The following is a 22828-nucleotide window of genomic DNA, read 5'->3' on the forward strand; positions in this document are numbered from 1 at the left end:
TTTTGCTGGATGGCTTCATATGCTACCGAAAAGCTTTCAATGTTCAGTGCAACTACAGAAAAACAGTTTGCTGTAATACGTGTAGCAACGATGTTGTTGCTGTCAATACGCTGACGTTACCAAGGAAAGCTTTGTACGAAATCAAAGTGGATTTTTTGGGGGCGGTTTCTTGACCTAATTTTAGCTGTTAGCAAGTGACTAATAGATATGTATCTATCGGCAAAAAAGGTTATATTTAAGTCAGAAAAAAAACACCAGCGCTAATACGCAAACAACGGGGCGCAAATTAAACAAATCCACCAAGCAAATAAATCTAGCATGATGCAATATTGGTGCCACAGAAAACATAGTATTGCGCCAGAATCTGACCTCTGACCCCGCTACGTTATAAATACGTGTTCGGCCTCTGCATATCGGCGAGTGGTTTAGTCACCGTTCGTTTGTTTACAGACGTGATCAGCTGTTCGAGCGTACACTGTGGTTGTGGTTTTAATTTGATTGTTGCATTGTTTTGGCTGGGATTTGTTTAATGCTCTTTGCTTGGGCGCTAATTGTCTGTGGTGAAGTAAATTCGTCGGAATAGATCGAAACGCTCTTTTTTAAGCCATATTTGTATATTTGTTGCCCAAAAAATATAATTGTGTTCAAGTAGTAAGTAACCTGGAACTTGAAGGTAGTATATTTAAATTCAATATTTTTTGCTGCAGTTTGAAAACAGAATCAGCTTTTTTTCAAGAACTTTGTGATTTTATTTCATATTGATGATGTTGTTATTTCAGCAATAGAACTAAATGCAATAGTGAAATTCTCGTCAAGCCTGCCATGGCAGTTAAGTTGTGAAGAAATCAAGCAAGATAAAGATGTTAATAAGAACAATGAACTAAAACACTAACTTGACCAAGAGTCTTGGTTGTTTGTACATAAATATGGCGCAACCGCAAAATACTAATTCTGTACCTCTGCACAATAATAACAAAGCCATACAAGACAAGAAATTGAAGGAATCACTAAAAATGGAACTGAACAATCTTCCTCCAGAGGTAGTTTGTTTTCATAAAAAATGGCTGAAAACTAAAGGGGGCATCATAATAAAGAACAGTGAATACTATGTTTTCAAATATATATAAATAAGAAATTGACCAATCTTGTCCATTAACATTTCTTGGATTGCATTATGACAAATCTGCGAAGTGCATGTTTTATTGTTTTATCTCACATCAAATCAAATCTTCATTGGTAGACTGTAGAGGTTTTATGTAAACATTTAAAATTACCTTACAACACTATTTAAATTCTGACCCCCCACAGCCATACAAGTACCATTAGAATACTGTATGGTATTAAGAAATGTTGCAATACTGTTAGAAAATTAACAACCTCACCAATGTTAATCTGTTTTCCTGACTTAAAAAATGTTGATTAATTATATTTAAGATTTGCCTGTAGTGACAATTTTTTTACGTTTATTTTATGATTTACTGTTGGTTTCTGTTTCATAACAGGAAGAGGAGGGAAACATCGAATACAAGTTAAAGCTGATTAACCCGACCTCATCCCGCCTTGAACACCTTGTTACACAAATGAAATGGCGACTGCAGGAAGGCCAGGGAGAGGCGATATACAAAATTGGTGTTGAAGACAATGGCATTTGCTCTGGACTTACTGACAGTGAATTGGAATCGACCATGAATACCCTTAAAAGCATGTCTGAAAAGTACATGTGTATTTTTTTGCTTTTTTATATTTTTTATATAGACTCAAGACATGTAGAGTACAATAACAATCAACAGAAAACTACAAATGTAAACTAATTGTATGATTTCACTGTAGGATTGGAGCAGATCTAACCACTTTAAGAAAACGGGAAGTAAATTCTGAGGCATTGGGGATCAGAAAACAGGTGGCAGAAATTCTAGTTAGAAAAGTACCGGATGACCAGCAGGTAAACTCTTCTTTAAAAATGATTGACTTTATGCCACAAGTTCGGAACCATTTATTTCCAGCCTAAATGTGTTTTTTTGCTTTATGGCATTTTAATTGAAACAAACATGTTTCGCTAGTATAGCACCATCAGTGTCTATAAAAAACAACACACAAGGGGTTAAACATAGAAAAGGCTTATATTACTATCCCAAACACGACCATTGCACAACCGAAAGCCTTGCAGCCTAAACAAACTGTAAACATGCCGCTGATTGACTTAATTTGCGTAAGCTTTAATTTTTGTTTTTGCAAATATACACACAGTTTTTGGACATCCGAATTTCGGTACTTGGAAACGCTGATGTAGGAAAGTCCACCCTTCTTGGTGTTTTAACACACGGTGAACATGACAATGGAAGGGGAAGGGCAAGGCTAAATCTGTTTCGACATTTGCATGAAATTCAATCTGGCAGAACATCATGCATTAGTCACGAAATTCTTGGCTTTGATAGCAAAGGAAATGTGAGTCCAATTTAAATTTGATGATTTGTTATCTTCAGTATTAAAAATAACCAAATAAGGGAAAATTGAGTAACGATTTGTCAAACGCAAGCCATTGTCATTTGCATCAGATGATTTTGTATATCATTGTTGGTTCTTTTATGATAGTGTCTTATGTGGTTTCTAAAGCCCTTTTTGGCAATAAACTAGAATGTTATTATTAATGATAGACTAATCACAGATTGGGTTTTAGTATGCAATAAAACAAAACTCTTAAATAGCCTAAAAAATGTGAAATGATTATATAAATGTTCGATATTATTAGAAGCAAGCGTTGAATATATATTGTTCTGCAAGTAAGTTTAAATAATCCCCCAATTTTGTTGTCATAAGTGTTATGTAGCATAGTTTATTTATGATGTTTGGTGTAAGTTTTCAAATACAAAAGTATTTTTAAACCTTTACACTCAATCAGGTGATCAACTACAGTGAATCAAGAACTGCGGAAGAAATCTGTTCAGCAGCATCGAAGATTATTACATTTATTGATCTCGCCGGTCATCACAAATACCTCAAGACTACTATTTTTGGCCTGACCTCTCATCATCCTGACTTTGCTGTGGTGGTTGTCAGTGCTAATCGCGGTGTAGGTAAGTTCATGTAGTGTTGCAAGCTTGAAGGTCAAGACACATAACACTTTTGGTTATAAATTATGCATACTTTCATGTTGCTGATCTGCTATAGCAGTGGTTCCCAAGCTATTTTGGATGCGACTTAAATAGTTCTAAAAAAATTTTGTTGATTTTGGTGACCAATGGATGTGCATTATTACTATTTTAGTTGTATTTGTGTCTGGTTTTTATAAAAAAATACTATGCCAGTTTGGAAATGTTAATTCAAAGATCAAAGAGATACTATATTCTTTTTTCAACCAAACATTCCCATTCAGCGAGAACTTTAGAGCGGGTATGGTGCATTATCAGCCAGACAACCATTAAACAACAAACTGCATATGACATTACAAACAAAATCAACCATGAATATGTCAAAGAAAGTTGTCTTTAATCAGTATGATCTCTTAAAAAGTCTCTTAAACGCTGTTAAAAATATTAGCAATCATTTTGTGTGTGTGTGTTTTCTAGCTGGGACAACCAGGGAGCATCTTGGTCTTGCCATGGCCCTTGGTGTTCCAATAATTGCCGTTGTGACAAAAATGGATTTGTGCCCTACCTCAGTATCAGACCGGGCATGTCGACAACTTGAACAGCTTCTTACATCTGCTGTGTGCTCGAAAATTCCATTTCGAGTTAGATCGGAAGATGATGCATACAGCGCTGCTGCTGCGATGGCTGGAGAGAAGTATGCAAAAACTTTGTAGGAACTAATTGCTGATTAATCTGATGTATAAATAAACTCAATAAGTGGTAATATTTCCTTGTCATTAGTTGTAATGACATTGATGAAGCTTCTATACACGAAGCAGTCAACACGAAACTTATATATTTTACGCTTGTGGGCATCATCAGTTTATGTTCAAATAAGTTCCATGCCAGATTGTGTTTATGTTGTTGCAAAGCCCAAGGGCACATTTTCTTGCTTGTTACAGGAAACCATAAATTTGGTTTTGTTTTAAATTTTAGCAACAAGGTTGTTCCAGTATTCACAGTATCCAGTGTGACAGGAAAAAATCTGTCACTGCTCACCACATTTTTTAATGTTCTTATGCCACAAAAGAATGTCAGGGAGCAGGAAAAACTTATGCAGAAGCCAGCAGAATTCCAGGTACAAATATATAATATATATATATATATGCCACTGTACAAAAAATCATATACGGTAAACCTTGGTTAATCTGGACTTGTTTGAACCAAAAAATGTCCAGATTAGGTGAAGATCCATATTAACCGATGTCGATTAGTTCAAGCCTTACCACATCACAAATCATTTGTACCTCAAGTTTTGTCTGAATTAGGTGAAGATCCGGATTAATCGAATCCAGTTTAACCGTGGTTTACTGTATATATACTGAACTACTGTACATGAAATCGAAATTGATCTGTGTAACCAAAACGTTTTCAAACACTTGTTTTTTGAACTGAACTGTGTAAATTATTTGTGTTTGGAAATTAGCTAAACAAATTCATAACACGGTTGAATCATGTCACACTGGTGTGGTTCGGTTTGTTGTATGATGATGTCAGAAATTCGTCACATAAGTGCTTAATTTCCTGTCCCTGACAATCTAGACTTGCATTCATAGAAACTGCCTGATCCCTGCCAGTTTCGGAAGTTTATGTTATGGTACGAACCCTGACAGTCTAATCACATTAAAAATTAAGAAATCACAACAAGTTGACATATATCAGCAACAAATAGCATCTTTACACGTTTTTACATAGCATTAATAGAGCAAAACCATTAGAAACAACAGCGAAAAAAAAATGAAACAACTAAACTAGTTTATAGCATAAGATTAAAGCCTGACCACTGCCTAGCTCTATCCTTAATACAGAGTGTGGAAAAATACATCTTTGGTGTCAAAGTAGACTTCGAAAGTTTTGGACTGTTATGGTGATTATGGTTGGAAAATTTAAAAAAAATATGCTTGCACTAAAATAACCCAAAATATCCTAATCCCACAGCGTTAACAATTACAACGAATTTATATAATTTTGTCCTCTCAAACAAGAAAATCAACACAAATCTGGTTTAAGTTGGTCACATCAGTGTAGGCAATTGCCGCAAGCGCACCATACTTTAAAGCTATGTTTGTTTTGACAAAAGCTTACAATGTATACAAAGGTAGATGAGGTGTTTACGGTGCCTGAAGTCGGGGCGGTGGTGGGAGGAACCCTTTACCATGGGACACTGGCAGAGAAAGACAGCTTGCTGATTGGCCCGACTACCGAAGGACGTTACTTGCCTGTGCGAGTCACAACAATACAGAGAAACCGGGCGCCCTGTCGTATTGTACGCGCCGGGCAGGCTGCTTCTTTGTCGTTGGACGAAGTTGATAAAGACGACATACGAAAGGTGAGGGTTGAAACACGATCACCGATATACAGTGTTTATGTTTTTTCTTCCTCTTTGTGATTGCGAAGTACTGAATGACACACGGCTGGGGACTGGGTGGCTACATACAAACTTTAAATAGGTTTAAAGAAATAGCAAATCAACTTTTATGTATTGGTTTTAAGAAAAAAATAATAAAAAGTTTTTATTCCGATTTTGTGCTATGTTCATTAAATGATTGCAGCAAGACTACATAGGAGTGTTTTGTTTAGTTATTTCCAGCTATTTCGATTTCGGAAGTTTGGCCTTATTGTTTGGGGCATCATTTCCGAGCATTGATGAAAACGCAGTGTTTGCGCGTGAGAATTTTTTGTTGTGTGTATCCTTTGAACTAAAAGTGCTGTTTGTTTCTACTTCACAAGGCATGTTCCTTCAATATTGCTTCATGATGTGTCTGTACACACAGGCTCTCTAAATACACTAAGGCCCGGTGAGCAATATGTGATGTTAAACCCATTAAGGCTATTTTGCGATCTATGACTCTGCGAGCAGTGCGCAATTGCCCAGCCGCGCACCATGAAACGAACTTTGCTATTACCAGTAACGTTGTCTTTAAATATATCGATTGAAGAAAACGGGCCTGAACCCGCAGGTAACGATTGCAATGTGCTCTACAGGGAATGGTCATTGTTAGCGAGAGGTTGGAGCCAAGCTGCTGCCTGCGTTTCGAAGCGACCGCCTACCTGCTGTACCATCCAACCAGCGCTCTATCTGTGGGTTTTCAATGCACAGTGCATGCGGGAAACGTACGACAAACCGCAGTTGTTGAAAGCATTGCAAATGAAGAGGTACGAACTATTGTTGAAATGCGTGTGAATTGACAGAACGTGTCACTCGAGTGGTTGAGCCTACGTGTGTAACTCGAGATGACCGGTTGACATTTGTGATACGTGTTACTACAGTTTCTGTCTTCGGCTAGAACGTAATTATCAGTACGGATTTTATCAAATGCAACGCACTAGCTGTAAGGCAACAAAATACTTTTAGCGTTTTGTAAAACTCAGTTTTTAGGATTTTTTAAAAAACCATGTCACAACCAGGGTTTTTTTAAGGTTTGGTTTGGGTGACCGCTAAGTAGTTTTAAGAGACCGCAAGTGTTTCATTTAAATACCAAAAACTGTAGTTGTAGTTGCAAGTCCAAATGTTGGGAAACCGCTGGAGAAATTTGGGGAACCGTTTCGGTCCCCAAAAACACCTTAAAAAAACACTGGTGACACAACAATGGTGTTGTCGTGTCCTATTGATTTAGTATTGCTAAAATTTCTAACTTGTATGAACCAATTGATGCTTTAAGCCAACGCATGACTTGTAATAACCTATGCACCACATTGATTACACACACATTATTTTGAGTCATTGTATGTGATACATTGATTGCTTGCTTAAGACAACACAGCACCACGCAGATAACTGGTTCAAATCGCCAAGCACGCCACTTAACCACGTTTTTTTGGCTTAAACAGAAGGGGTTCGAATGTGTTTGGGTCTCGCAAATGTGTTACCTAGCGTTTTGACTCGATCTATACTACCAAAGTACTCCATTCACTCCCAAAGAGTATGGGGTGTCGTTCAAAATCGAATCGGGAATTAAACCTGTGTTATTGTTGTTGCTTTAAAGCTGAAAAATACTGCTGTATATTGCTTACACAGCATGTTAAATCTCTATTTTAATACGATACGCCCAAGCCATAAAATAATAAGGCGCATCTAGATAGGCCCGAAGTTGGCAATGGATCCAGAAAACTCCATGAACCTGCACTTTTATTCCCCAGGCCGTATTTTTTTACATTTTGTTTGGCTAAACATAGGTGTGTTTGTTTTTATGTATAGGAGTCACTACGTCTGAACGAGCAAGCGTGCATTACTTTTCGCTTTGTGTGTTCGCCGGAATACATCAGAACGGGATCCACGCTGATATTCCGTGAGCGCTCGACCAAGGGCATCGGTCAGGTGACAAAAGTCATGCCTTTCAGCTCGTCTGACTTCTGCCAGCCACGACACAAACACCGACGCAGGTTTGCCAGTTCAGGGTCGCTCTCTAGCCCCACCTCTTCCTCGTCAAACTCAGATGACTCCCCAACACAGAGTCGACCGTTTTCTCCCAAACGACAACACCTAGAGCGATGAGAACTTTTCATGAATGTTTTTGTGTATTTTTTGAAAACATCCTGAGATAAGAACGTTATTTTTGATGATTAACTTTTGTTTGTGACTAATTGGTGGATGGCTATGAGCAAGTCTAACGTTCACTTAACATGCATTTTACCACCCTTCCCACACATAAAAACATATATATGGTTCAGTTGGCATTTTAACCACCTTTGTTTTCTGAGCTATTTACCTAGCTTCCTAAATTTCTTTGCTTGTATTTCACACAGCTTAGTAGGCTATTTGAAATTAGCCGCATGCTGCCAGAAATTTGGTTGAAACAAAATGGTTTTTGTTGTACTCTTCATAATGCATTTGTTGTTGCAATTTATTTGTTTGTGTATTTCATGTTCGTGTCTGTTTTGCAGGCAAAGCTTTTAGGTCATTTTTTGCTGTACGGTTTTCGTTTTTATGTTGCCCAGCGGTTTTAGTACAAATTTTAACAAATGTTGTTGAATAAGGTGGGATAGATGACCCCATATTATATGTGTGTAAAAAATGTGTACATAAATAGACATTTATTTTTAAAATGCAACCTGTTTGTTGAATGTCTGCAAACCAAACTTTCGGCAACTGCCATTTTGCATTGTGTATATAATGTGACTGTGTGTGTAATACTTGGTATGGTGTAGGTTTTAGTGTTCAAATATTGTCACAAAAATTGCTGTATGCAATATAAAACACCATTTAAACCATTCTCTACTACATCTACTGGAAAATTAATAACACTGTAACTGACTTCCACTAGAGTTTTCATTGCTATATTGTAATGGTAGATTCAAAACAGGGTATAAACATGTATTGTAAATCTTGTGTTTTTAGTGACATATTTTTGTTGGTTTTTCAGTCAGTTATTGTGCTTCTCTTCAAAATCACTTTTTTCTACTGTGTTCCAACAGATAATGGACAATGTTATTTTTGGAGTAGATCAGTGCAACTGGAAATGAATTATTTGGGGAATAAAAGTGATATGTGAATGTGAAAATATGCCTGACAAAAGTAATAAAATTTAAAATTCAATTTTGTCTATTGGTGTAAAGAAGAATGATCCTTGCAGCTATATATATATCTTATAGAAAAGCTTCAGTTGTCCTAAAATAGAAATAGTTTTACAATTTTTTTTTTTTTTTCAAAAATTGCGTGTAAACTTGTTGGTTTCATTGCAACATTTAAAAAAAGAATACATAGACAAAAATGAAGATAATTGCAAAATATTTTGATATGTGTTTATGCAGTTAATACAAAAATGTTGCACCACAAAAACTGCTGTAAAATCATGAAGTTTATGATTAAAAACCTAGTGGTTATAAAACTAAAAATCGAAACAGCATAATGCATGAAAAATACATACTGCAGCATGGAAAATATACATTGACATGAATAAAAAATAAAGATGCAATAAACACAGTTCAGGTATAAAAAGATATTACAAAAACAGCATAAAATCAAGTTGTTTTGGTTCACCTTTTTAAAATGCTTGAAGACTTGGCTTTATGGCAGGACTGGCTACAATCAATTTATCAAGTGGTTATGAATACACAAAACATTTGTGACTTAGTTGTAAAGTATGTTAGAATGGTGGTTTTTTACATGCAAAGAACATTCATCATTATTAGCAAAGCCCTTGGAACAATGTTCACAAAAGTACTTGAATGAATGAGTGTTTCTGTGTTGTGTACAGGCCTTCTGACTTGAAAATGTTTTTTGACATATACTACAGGTATAAGGTTGAAATCCTTGCTTTGCCAAATGGAGCTTAACATGATTTAACAAGCTTGTTTTGGTTGAATAACTTTTCTTGCAATGCTTGCACCAGTATCGGCTGCCAGTATGTAAAGGAATGTGGTTGTTTTTTAGATACGATAAGGTACGAAATATCTTCGAACAATGCTTACACCGCCAAACTGTATCCCCATCATCATCTTTTTCTTCTGTGTAACTTATTTTTTCACGAGCTGATGTCCCACCAGAATTTATACTTTCATCTGTAGAATTGTTCTTGAAAACCTGGTCCATAGTTTCAGTAATATCAACAAAGTTATACCCTTGTGTTGTTTTGGGTCCACTAAAACTTGGCGTATCAACTGATTGTGGAGACCACTGCGGCGGTGGAGAATTAGACTCTTCTGACACAACAAAGACTTCTTGCTTTGGCTCATTTTGAATGGCAGGAATTTCACCACCTGAAGTTGGTGTACCTTGGTCCTGCTGATCAGACACACTAGATCTAGTCGAAAGATTGCAAGCAGATAACTTTTGCCTTTGAAATTCAGTGCAGGCCATTAATGCTGAATTCACCCCCAACACCATTGCAGCCATTGTTACATCTTGAATATTTGTTTCATTAATGTTTAGCACCCCTGAGTACATAAATTTAAATAGAACAGCAAAACCAACTGAAGAGATTCCAGAGAGAAGTATTTTGGCCTTTCCATTTTCATTTTTAGTTTCCTCAATTAACTTGTGCAGTTGTGAGCTGGCAGCAGCAAGAATGATTTTGTGTCCAGAATAAAGTTGATTATCCACTACTATTTCAATGTCACAAAACTTTTCATTCGAAACAAGTTTTTCAAAATTTGACAAAAGGGCTAATGGGTATTCAGATACTTCCATTATTACCACTAAAAATAAAAACATATTGGTAATATATATATGTATAGTTTTCGGTAATTATTGTTTGCATAAACCTTCATCACATAATGCAATTCTTGCACCAAACTGTTTTATCAGCAGTAGCACCAAAGGCGTAAAGTTTGAGACATAACATCATTTGACATTGCCAGAATGAAATTAATCAAACCAGAGCGAAAAATGCTGCAAAGCATATCAACACACAAAGACATTTACAAAAAAGACATTAACAAAAAAGAAAAACAACAAACCAACCAACATCGAGTCTTCCTTTTAAAACAACAAGATGCAAAAGTGCTACACTTGCATTTTTGCAAAACAGATAAACTGTGACTTCTATTTGACAGTTGTCACTGTTTGCGTCATGTGTCAATGAAAGGGTTTGGGTGTCACAAATCCGTGACAAGCGCAACCAAAAATCGCTAAAATTTTCAGACCCTAGTTCAGGAACCGCCATTTAATGTAGTCTTCTTATATTCACTACATAAAGTACACGCTGAATCTGATTCAAAATGTTTTACGTAAATAAATCCTCATCAACAAGCATCCGTTTTCTCATTTGTGTTGATCTACCTCGCGTTGCCCGCCACCCACTATACACCTGAGTTCCTAGCAAAAAAGAGAGAAATGAGGAACGTCTTTTGGTCAATACAGATTTCGTTAACCATTTGTGTTGTGCAACCTTTGTGATACTGACTTTTTGTACTTAAATCAAGGCTTATATTATACATACCCCCAAGTTAGTAGCCTACGTGCTCTTTGTGTATTTGGTATTTGTGCATTTTGCTTTGTGGAACCACCAATATATATCAAGTAAATACAACTTGGAATGCAAAGGGCGTGATTTTGTCGCCATGGTCGAATGACAAATACCCGAGGTAATTGTAAATGAAAAGAATAAGGTTTTTATCATTTTTCGATCACAGATGGCCCAACTTATCGATCGCATATTCCCTAGCTGCCCAGAAGAGTAGGAGGCCTGACTGCGTAAAAGTGTCGTTATGGAAGGCTTATCGTGTGTTGCCTTAAATCAAAGAAGTTGATTTTTAACTGTAGGCTTGCTACAGACGACAGAACATATGTCACTGTTAAAAAAAAGGATTTTGCTATAGCATCCATCTCCTGTAATAAACCCTTATTAAACACACAATTGATTTGCACACATAAAATGCAATGCAGTCTAAGCTTTCACATTGAAATCATCTTCAGCACATAGCCTATGCCCAGTTTTGTCTCAGTCACCTAAAGTTTTCAACACATACGTCCACCCTTGTGACTACTAGTGCCGTTCAGAATGTTCATTCGTGCCATTGGCAAATTATTTCTCGATATTGTTTGTGATCACATGAATTTTTCAGCAAATACCATTTTAAGATCACAAATAATGTAACTTACACATTTGAGCCAGGTAGTTTGTTGCTATTGTTAAATGCTCTGTATGCAAGGCCAATAAGCGCATGTAAACACGCCTTTTACAGAGCGATCAACCCATACTAATCACAAAAAATTCAGCAGTGGTGATCATCAACGATGGAGGTCAAAGCCACGTTTTGACGTTTTTTAAACTGGGACCCTGCCCGCGTTATATACCTAATGGTTGGCGACTCCTGATTTAGTTCAAGAGCATTGTTGGCAATTCAAGTCGTACACAGCTATACATTTCAGTTTCTGTGAATTTCGAAGGTACAATTAATATCCCTGAACGATTAATCAACAGTTACTTTAGTGCGGTGTTACGGTCTGCACCAAGGGTATTCGCTTTTATTCGGTGGAACCATGGCAGGTATGGGTAAGTATCCACTGCCGACATCGTGATGTTTATGGCGGTTGGTCATCGTTTGAACCAAAGGTTCAACAGTAAACTGAAATAGCCATAAACTGAAATCCTAGTGTTTTCATTTAACCTCTTTATTTTAGAAAAAAATGTAAGTTTGAGTTACCAAAAAAAAAAAAACCCGTTTCGCCTGCTTTACAACTTCAGAACGCAGGTCAAAACAGCCGTGTAGCATCGTATTGCTTTATGTCAGCATTCTAGCCAAAGTGTCCCTCCCAATCAATAATAAATATTTTTTTCTAGCACCGTTAGCGGCAAATTAAATTCTACGATAATTTCTTGTGCGAACGAAAGCTTATGGCTTTGATTTTACGTACGAGATGGTTTGTTTGTGATGTCGTGTTCTCGACAATTGGTTTTGTGTTAAATAAAAAATATTACCGAAAATCTCGAATCGCATACTGATCAGCCAGTTGTATAAATAGTAGCCCTATTCCTATATATATAATAACAACTTGTTTCTTGGATAGTTACAAAAGTTTTTAGTGTTTGTTCAGTACAGAAGAACTTAAATCATTAATCAGTACACGTGATTACTTATTTGTAATAATTTAACTAGTTATAGTTAAATAGTTGAGTTAGTGTTTGGACTAAAATACGGAACTCATTCCTATTTCATTTGTCTGGGAGTGGAACCAAACTTTTCCATGTTAAATAAAGTAAAGTTACTTAAAATAGTAGTGTTTATGAAGATTCAAAAAAATAATACTCACTTAATTGTTTGCAGCCTTCTTTCTAAATTTAGGCAATAACCTTACGTTACTACATTACGTTTCTGAGAACAGGCATCAGTTGTAGTCAGCAAGATGTCAATGGCAGTACAACCGCACTCCTCAAACTATGGAGCTGTTGTGGCAGCGGGAGGGCCAAACAACTATGCTGTCACACAATATGATGAATCAGCACAAAGACCTAGGACTTCTAACCTTCTTGCTCCAATAATGCTCTTGTCTGGCCATGAAGGTGAAATATACAGTTCAAAATTTCACCCGGAAGGCAACATTCTTGCATCTGCTGGGCATGAAAGAATGATATATTTTTGGATGGTTTTCGGAGAATGTGAGAATTTTCATCTTATAAAAGGTGGCCACAATGGATCAATATTGGACCTGCAATTTAATACAGATGGAAGCAATATCTTTACTGCCAGCACGGATAAAACAGTAGGAATGTTTGACACCGAGACTGGGGAAAGAATTAAACGCATGAAAGGTCACAATGCAATAGTTAATGCATGTAGTTCCACTAAGCGTGGTGACCAGCTGGTGGCATCAGCAAGTGATGACTGTACGGTAAAAATATGGGATACCCGTTATCGTGGAGCCATTAAAACACTTCAGTTAAATTATCAAGTAACCTCTGTATGCTTTGATGATACTGGTGGAAATGTTATTTTGGGTGGCATCGATAACGATGTCAAAGTGTATGATATTCGTACAGGCAAAATGACATTTCAATTATGTGGCCATGCTGACACAATCACTGGAATTTCTGTAAATCATGATGGATCTTATGCCCTGTCAAACTCAATGGATTGCACTATGAGAGTATGGGACATTAGACCATATGCCCCACAGGAACGATGCATCAAAGTATTCACTGGCCATCAACACAACTTTGAAAAGAACTTGCTGAAATGCAGTTGGTCGCCAGATGACTCTAAAGTAACTGGAGGGTCGGCCGACAGAAATGTTGTGGTGTGGGATGTTCCAAACCAACATGTGTTGTACAAGCTACCAGGACACAATGGGTCTGTAAATGATGTCCAATTTCACCCCAACCAGCCAATTCTACTGTCCTGTTCCAGTGACAAGCAGATATACCTGGGAGAGCTAAGCAAATGATCTTCCAAACCAGTTATGTGCATTACATGCACTCCAAACTCGTTACATGCACTCACACATTGTATTGAACTTATTGGCACTCTTTGTGTGTCCAGAAGGTATTGAAGATGGGTGCTGGAACAATCATGGACTTTTTTATTATATTATTATGACCACAAAAATGGGTGTTTTCAAATATTGAAGAAATCCATGGACAACAACAAAACTATCAACTGGATTAATTTTTGGAAGCTTACATGAATGTGCATTGAGTTATTTATATTCGGATAAAATGACTTCTTGCTAATTAAAATAAACTTAGTGGCTTTAAACCTTCCATTGTATTACATTTGGAACACCATGCACGATGTTTGTTTTTCTGTAGCAACACTGAAATTTACTCTTTACTGTATGGTGTACAGCCAGAAACAGGGGAAGGTTTCAGCATACATAATATTTTGCTTCAAAATGCAGTTCAATGATCTGGATAAGATTTCCCAAGGGAAGAGAGATTTTCTATCTATTATATTGTGCACATTGAAAAGTAATCTAACACGATAACAGTAGTGAGAGAGGCCGCTGCATAATGACCTTTATCAAGACAAGCAGTTTAGGTTTGTTTTGAAAATTGTATCCAAGCCAGAAATGTTTGGCCTTAACAAACTATAGCAGTCCCACCACTTTTATAGATTTTATAGGTCCGCGGACCCCCCAATATTGTACTGTGGTTCAGTGTTTTTTTAAGGTGTTTTGGGGGACCGAAACGGTCCCCCAAATTTCTCCAGCGGTTTCCCAAAATTTGGACTTGCAACTACAACTACAGTTTTTGGTATTTAAATGAAACACTTGCGGTCTCTTAAAACTACTTAGCGGTCACCCAAACCAAACCTTCAAAAAAAACCTGCTGTTGTTAATGCTATTACAAATGTTTGCCTTCACGGACCCCCTGAAACCATCTCACGGGCCACTTGAGGGTCCGCGAACCCCAGGTTGGGAACCACTGAACTATAGAAATGCTTTAAAACACTTTTGAAGGAGCTTTTTTCCAAAAATCGACGTATTGTTTTCTTTGAAGAATTACCAAGTTAACCAAACCGCATAAAGATGAAAATCGTTCTTTTAACGAATTCTTTGTAGTCGAATTACAAAAATAGCTCGGAAGAATACACCTTTCGGAACGAAATTGTTTTAAACAAACAACAAACGTGCTTGTTGTTTTTTATGGTTAGTTGCATTTGCTTTTTCATAGAAATCTTAAATATCACGGCAAAAGAAAAGACCAATTTTCAGACTCAAATAAATCTAATTTTCCCCTAAGACCCCTACCATTGCCATTGGTAAAATTTAAATGTAGGAACTTAAAGTAAGGGTTGGTGTCGATTGTCGATGGTCGATGCTTCTGTTTATGTGAGCATGTTTTACAACACGCACTTTCATTTTCAAATCAAAATGTAAGGAGATAAGAAAACTGTTTGTGGGGCTCGAAGCCGTTTTTACTGTTTACGTTAAAATGAATTTTTTATGTGCACTTAAATGCCAATTCTTTATTTTGATACACCTGGATTAGTATCCCAGAATGTGGGACTGGGATGCAAATGTTTTAAAATTTTGTTCCGAGTTGATTTTTTTTAAAATTTGGTTTACAAACAAAATTATTGTGAACCAGTTTTGCTTTAGAAAACTACTTAGCAAAGGAAGTTTGTGAAAGGCGTTATAAATAGTCAAATGTAATCCAACTGCCAGGTATTTAAGTAGCTTAATAATTGTAACAGCCATGAGAGAACAGAACATGTGGTTTCTGTTGAGTTGACTGCAGTACCATGGTATCAAAAGTCCAATGGTGCTTATGCCCTAACTTAAGAATAATTTAAAGCGGTATTCAGTCAGCTGAAAGCCCAACCTGGGATTATTAAGTACACTGTTTAATGGCTTTTCAGTAGGATAAAATACAACCGTCTATATACTCTATAAGACTATAACCAGCCCTATAATAAACAAATTATTGTTAAAGATATTGTCTTATACATGTATATTGTTCTGGACATTTGGTGATTATGATCTATTGAATATCAGTAAACATAACACTTAATTTTTTTAATTTAACCTTATTTTGCTCAAAGTCTTATCCAATGAAATGATTAGTTTTGGCAGACTTACTCAAATTCTATCATTATTTATTATCCCTTTAAATCAGGGGTTCCCAACCTTTTTTGCTGCTCGTACCCCTTTGTCAGGCCAGAGTATTCTTCGTACCCCCCAAAAAATTCTAATGGAATTTTTCAGATATATATATATTGCTAAATTAAATTGCTTTTATAGCTCAATCGAACACCTCCTTTATCTGTGCATTTTCTTCCTAACTTTGTGCTTTGTTGCTCATTACTGGCACTAAGTGAAAAAGCATTGTTATGAGGTAATGAGGCTTTTTACTAAATAACAACGATTATTTGTGGATAATTTTTTTTAAAGCAAAGACCGTAATGACATAAGCAGAATATCATTTACAATTCCAAAATAAACTGTACTGTGAAATCTGTTTGAAAAGCTGCTTTGTGACCCAAGGATCTTTGTACCCCTTGATGTTCAATCTCGTACCCCCAAGGGGTACGAGTACCCCCAGTTGGGAACCCCTGCTTTAAATTGTTTGTCTGACCAAAATGATGCATTTTTGTACAGAAACAATATTGTTGTGCCTGGCATATATAATTGCCAGTGATGTATAGTGGAACAAGAAAAAATCAACAGCTTGCCGCTGCATCAACAGCGTCTAAAACTCCATCTCATACCACAGGACTCAAGACTAAGTCAGTTAGGAATAACAGCCAAAATTCATCGTCTGGAATGTCGCTATCATCATCAGGTACCCAACTATCTCACTAATATGCTATTATTTACTTTACCAGATTTTAACACAATTTTTTACTTAATTCAGCTCGTAGTCAGAGTCAAGAGGATTTGACAAGATCTAAAGAGCGCCCAACTCGTAGCAAGTATATACCAGGTGAGCGCTTAAGAAATTATTTGCAAAATATGTTCAATTTTCTACATACCATGATGGAATTTTTAAATGGATAATCACCATATGGAGGTTAGGAAACCATTTTTTTTGTCCTAGCACTAACAGCTTTTTGGTGTGTAACTGAATTATAATGGAGTAGTTTAGCTAAAAAGTTAGGTTGTAACTTGTAATACTGTGTGGCAGCAATTGGCATTAGGAGTATGTACTTCAATGATGACTGTAAGACTAAGTATGTAAAACATGTCCACTGTTTTTCTCTTGGTACATATATAGGTGATTTGATATCCTAAATGCCCTGTTGAAATGGTGCACAAAAAAGAAAAGTTGGTATGGTACTGCAAACTTATGTTTTTGTGGTGGTTGTTGCAAAATAAATACTAGCAGTTTGGGCATCATTGTTGGTGTAGTATTCCTTGTAATAGACAAATTTGGCAATTAGGCCTTACACATAATTTAGTGGTTGTCCAATCATGTTAAACGACCCCTCCCCCACTGATCATCGTGCCGCCTTATTTAATTTGCTCGACAAAGGCCAGCATCGTAACCTAATTCCCCTGGGCGCATCTCGTCTCCAACCCTGAATGCCACTCACGCCGAGAACTGCTCCAACGACATCTGCGCGTCGCCATTCAAAATGCCGCTTTGTTTTGAAGATATCTGTATTCTGTACCATTCGATAGGAAAGCAATACTTGTAGCATACTGACGCGAGGGCTATTAGTTTTCAAGGCGTTGTTTTGCAACTGTATCGACACAGGCAATAAGAGTTTGAATATTTGCCTAGTGTTTGGCCCGAACAAATGGACAGCACAAAGTGATTTATAAGGAAGCGGGCCACCCAGGCTCTAGAGCTAATGATGTATGGGAGTTTCTAAGCTTTGCATAGCCCGATGAAGCGTGTTAGCCGCTGTGTTCCTGTTGCTCATAGCACTCGGCACACAAACAGCTCGGTAGAGTTGGTTGATGAGCGGCTACACGCGAAGTAGGGCCTCCGTTAACAGGATGCATTGCAAATCCGGTCTTTGAGGCTTTACCACGAAATTGTTTAGTGAGAAATTCGGTATGTCATGTACTAGTTAGGTCGACTGGGGCTAACTGCTTTACCGAGAATTCTTAGAGGCCTGTTGATAGTGATCGCGCAATGTTTATAGTTGTGTTTGTAAAAAAATAGTTGCCGTTTTTTGTTTTAGTAGCAGTGGCGGTTATCCCTATAACTTCATCGTTTGGTTAAGCTAGGCACTTTGGAAGTGAAACAGTATACGCGATTTTGATGCAGTGTTATTTAGTACTAGTAACCTTACTATAAGTAAGGGTTGAGAAGGTTCTGCCATTTCAGCTCGGTGTTTTATGCGAAAATTGCTGATCTCATTGCTTCCTGCCTAGGCGTCACGTAGCGTTTATATACATGCAAAACCTTTCACCTTTCTAGGCAGTCGGTTGGGTTTGGTAGGACAATAAGTGCATTTTTCTTGTTTATGAACTGTTAAGGCATAGTCTTGGATATAGATGAGACTTTTCTTCGATTAAAGACCCATCATAACGCTAGTAAGTATATTATCATTTATTACGTGTGTTGTCACACAGTTGTTTCAGCGCAATGCTTTTTGAAAGGGACGTCTTAATGCCATGATTTGACTTAGTCTTAGTCCTAATTGCGTGGATATAGTTATCTAAGCGTAATTGTAAAGTTGATTGGACTTTGTTGTGTTAGGTGTGTAGGGTTGTATGATTTCAGTTTTTGCAGACTTATTACTGTGCAGTGTGCAATAACTTACCTTTGAATGTCGACACTGGGCTTTATGCAATCTGTTCAATTTTTTCCATGAGATATGATCGCCTATGTGTTTTGAGCCTAAGGGTGGTAGCTGCTCTTTTGTCACTGGAAAAACCGGTCTTGTTCCGCGTATTTGCGCACTCCGACACTTGAGGCGCTGTTGGTTTATTGTTCTCCCACCAAATATGTACAATCGCTTGACCACGCTTACTTGCGTGGATTACAAGAAACGTTATAACCAATGGAGCTCACTTGTTCTTATGTTACTAAGCGGTGGACTTTTGTTGCAATATTATCCTATTTCCAACATAAACAAAAAACAAAACCGCAACAAAGGAAATAAATGAAATTTTCGCAAACTCTTAGTAAAATAGCTGTACTCCCTTATAATTTACTTAAATATTGCTGTATTCTGCATAAATTGCTTTTAATGACTGATGTTACGGTCATATATATATAGTATCAACAAACTATATGGCGCATTTTTTGCCAATGCTGCCTAGGCATGTGTGGCCAGGCAATTACGGGATTACGGCCGACCTTAATGCCTTCAATTGCTAAATCGCTTTAGGTTGTGTTAAATTCCACTCTACTTAGATACATTTTACTTGATGTGGTCTGATCCGCCTCTTTAAGCTTAATTCGTCAAGAGTTGAACGTGATTTTAGCCTATTTTAGTTCGTTTCATCGCGCTAGACTCACAAACATAAAAAATGACTTTCATCGTTGTACTTTATGATTTAAGTATATAAAATATATCAAGTCATTCTTCCTTATGATTTTGAGATGTATATATTTTCGCTGTATTGTACTTTACATGTCTTGGGTGTATGTGCTGTCATTTATCCAGTTATGAATCGTCGATGGATTTAAGAACTAAAAAACTTACTATGTAAGCAGTACAATACATTCCTTTCCATGAAGATTACGGTTACATACATTAAGTTTACAAACACAGTGGTCCTGCTAACTCCTTCAAGCTCCTACACCAAATTTCAACGCAAAGACGTAAAAGAGTTTCTACAAATACGGCGGCAAAGCGGAAACACGGAGACTCATGTTTCAAAACAATTAGCAAAACAACAGTTTTTGTTGTCCCACAAACGTCTGCTTTCGTAACTGACAGTGAACCGAGTCGAGGTCCGCCGTGCTTACGTCATCCGATACGCTTGAACGGCTTGCAAGATTAGACAGTAATACCCCAGCAGAAATAAAAGAGAACGTTTTTGGGTATGTTTTGTTTGCTCGTAAGCCGCTGATTGGAGAGTTGTGTTTCCGAGTCCAGAAGTGATTGCTTTATTCTGCGCCTGAAAAAACATACACAATTGATTAGATACCACTATCATCACCCCTTACCTAAAAGGCGTTAGTGAAATTTGTCGTAAAAGCGAACTTAGTTGCAAAACTAACGTGTTTTGTTCGTTCGAAAAGCACCGTTTTTGCATATGTTTGTTTTGCGAAATCGAAGTACCTTTGTCGCAGTATTGCCAATAATGGTCAGTGCTGCACAAACTCGGGCAATTACTGCAATGCACACCGTTTTTTTGCTATGTGGGTGTTCAAGAGCAACTTATATTAAATGAACGTCCACTCTCGCTCACCTACGTTCAACTGTCAACGCCTGGTGCTTGCGCGAACACGAAATGCTTTCATAAACATTTCGCCGCGTGCTTGACATATACGGTATTGGCCGGGCGCCTTTGCCTGAACTTAGCGTCATCGTCAACCGCGACTTGTCGAACGGGGAGCCCGCGCTCGCCACGCTGTACGGGGAAAAACAACCTAGCGCGATTGTTTTTGGCCTCTCCACAAGCCACTTGCACGTGGCAGCAAATCAGGGTTGCGCCATTCGACGGCGTGTTAAGACTTATGAGCAGGCTTGGTGGCAGCCAGAAGAGTGCGCTTTGCCTTGTTCGTATATGCTCAACTGTATTGTGGCGTAGGTCGAATGGTTTGGAACGTACTTGGCATTGCGCGTGCTCTTTAACTGCTCTTATCCAACGTTAGTTGACATTGGTAGAACGCTAGACGATCACGCGCTGTGAAGTAAACGTCTATTAGGTTTAGTTATAGACAGCAACAAACGTGGTAAATTGCTTGGTACATATCGTTGGAACAGTCAAGTCGGTAATAGATATGTGAGGTATACTCCTTGAGCGTGAAAAGTTAGATTTAATTTCAGATTGAAATGTTGATGGATCGATGTTGACATTTGGCCTTAACGTTAGGTGTGTGTTTGTTGTTGATGCAATTGCGGACTGAAGATATTTTACTTGGTAGAAAGATATTTGCCCTGCGGCCTGGCATAATATTTTACCTTACTGCTGTGATTTTAAGCTTCCATCATGTTCAAACGATGTTTTTTGCCTAAAACTGTGGGTGAGTTTTGACATTTTTAGCGTTAACTCAGTTATAACATATATGAAACTGTGATTTACCAAAAGATATTCGGCGCAAGCAAAAACTGCATGTCAAATATATGTTTATATTTGCATAAATGGACTGTTACATTTTATTGTTGTTCGACATTATTTTGTTTTGCTTTTCCCCTTTAGAAATGTTATAGATAGACAAAAATGAGATAGTTCGGTTCTTAACGAAGTCGTGTTAAAATCCACACACTCAACACCATGTTACATTCTGCAATCATGCATGTAGCTTGAACATTACCTGCAGGCGCAGCGTGGCTTGTCTGGTCGAATTATAGTTAAACGCCGACCACATAAAACGATACCGCCATTCTCTGCCTTTATCATGCGGATTGTTATTGGAATGTCAGGTCGATTGGTCTTCGACGTCAATTTGTATGTATGGAAAGCTTTGGCATTTCGGGTGTTTTGGTCAACAGTAGACCATGTAATGCCACTTGAAACTGGTTAAACTGTATGAAGCGAAACGCAAACATGTTGATGCAAGATTGATAATGTTGCTAAGTTGTCAAGAGCTGTTTCGTTTTCCTGCAAAATAATTAAGTTTTAAGTATGCAAGTAAGGTAAATGGGATTGTTGACATACAGACACAATGCATTCTGTATATTACTGCAGTAAACCTCGGGTAATCCTGGCCCGTTTGGCCCCACCACCTAAATCTGAAGTTTTTTTCCGAAATAGGCAAAGATACGAATTCATCGAATCCGGTTCAACCAATGTTTACTGTGTTGCCCTGTTGATTGACATACATGCACATAAAAACCAACCACTTACGACTGACAAACCGATAAGCTTAATGTACAACGTTCAGTGCAAATACTGTAGTTGTGATAATTTTGGATACCGCCGAGTTAAAGTCACATCTTCGATATCCCAGCGTGTCATGTTTATTGACACGGCCCGACGACATATATCGGCTCCAAGTAGCTTTTCCCTTCCTCGCGTTAACACGGGACGCTGATGGATTTACAAAAGCCGACAGGAAGCTATCACCACCAAGGCAACACAATTTGCGTGCTGTTATACAAAATGCCACTTGCCCAATTTATGGCTCCGAGTTTCCTAGTGCAGAACACGGATCTTAACTTATTTTCTCGCGTTTTCTGATTTTGCGTGTCAAAGTGTTTGCTTCGATAGTTTTACAGCCTTACTTATCAAAACCGCGCAAAATTACAACGGAAAAAGTAAAAATACTTGTTCAATACTATACGTTCGTTTGAAGGCGCATCATAAAATTGGCAAGTTTAACTGGGTTTCAACGTAATTGGTATGCTAAACTGACGTTTTTTCAACAGTGATGTATGGTAGTAGCGTTTGGACCTCTGTGGCAACTAGGTTTGCAATTTGTTGATCTTGATACGTCGTTTTTATTGCAACAGCGTCGTAAAATTGCATCTACATTTGCTGCGTAGGTCTTCACACTTCAGAAAAACGTGTTTTACCGTTGGAGACACGTAATGTTATATCTCAAAAAGCATTCATTGGCGTATTGATTTATGTGGTTAAACAACTTTGTGTGAAATGTTGGCATTTTATTTTGTACATGTCGGCGTCCAGGATTTTACACATTTACGTTTTTTGAACCCAGAACGCTCCATACGAATCTTGATACGTCATTTTGTGGCTGTACATATTTCACGCGTTAAAAGCCATTCCTCCTGTTGTCTGTCTAATA

The 22828-nt window shown here is 37.5% G+C and overlaps 4 protein-coding genes across 5 annotated transcripts in view; 3 read left to right on the forward strand and 1 right to left on the reverse strand.

Moving 5' to 3' along the window:
- Positions 1-753: 753 nt before the first annotated feature.
- Positions 754-8664, forward strand: LOC145217492 (GTP-binding protein 2-like). Its single transcript, XM_080084768.1, has 10 exons — positions 754-1040; positions 1503-1714; positions 1831-1942; positions 2248-2445; positions 2900-3074; positions 3567-3783; positions 4065-4206; positions 5227-5457; positions 6114-6284; positions 7327-8664. Exons 1-10 carry the CDS (start codon positions 927-929, stop codon positions 7621-7623), a joined length of 1869 nt encoding a protein of 622 aa, XP_079940894.1. The 5' UTR covers positions 754-926; the 3' UTR covers positions 7624-8664.
- On the reverse strand, positions 8653-10775 carry LOC145217499 (uncharacterized). The gene has a single exon (XM_080084775.1). The coding sequence runs from the start codon at positions 10279-10281 to the stop codon at positions 9199-9201; it is 1083 nt and encodes a 360-aa protein (XP_079940901.1). The 5' UTR covers positions 10282-10775; the 3' UTR covers positions 8653-9198.
- A 2029-nt stretch (positions 10776-12804) lies between these two features.
- Positions 12805-14339, forward strand: LOC145238041 (U5 small nuclear ribonucleoprotein 40 kDa protein-like). Its single transcript, XM_080101081.1, has one exon. It carries the CDS (start codon positions 12916-12918, stop codon positions 13951-13953), a length of 1038 nt encoding a protein of 345 aa, XP_079957207.1. The 5' UTR covers positions 12805-12915; the 3' UTR covers positions 13954-14339.
- A 994-nt stretch (positions 14340-15333) lies between these two features.
- LOC145238016 (cytospin-A-like) overlaps positions 15334-22828 on the forward strand; it is a 41711-nt gene continuing 34216 nt past the window's right edge. Inside the window, exons 1-3 of one of the 2 annotated variants that reach the window (XM_080101044.1) lie at positions 15334-15383; positions 16609-16792; positions 16865-16933. In XM_080101044.1, coding sequence (XP_079957170.1) covers positions 16648-16792; positions 16865-16933 — 214 coding nt within the window. In that variant the 5' untranslated portion in view covers positions 15334-15383; positions 16609-16647. Of the gene's footprint in view, positions 15384-16608; positions 16793-16864; positions 16934-18395; positions 18496-22828 lie in introns of those variants that run through there. The other variant, XM_080101049.1, reaches the window with a different exon arrangement.

Source organism: Phallusia mammillata, chromosome 1, assembly GCF_965637545.1.
Source record: "Phallusia mammillata chromosome 1, kaPhaMamm4.hap1.1, whole genome shotgun sequence".
Lineage (NCBI taxonomy): Eukaryota > Metazoa > Chordata > Ascidiacea > Phlebobranchia > Ascidiidae > Phallusia > Phallusia mammillata.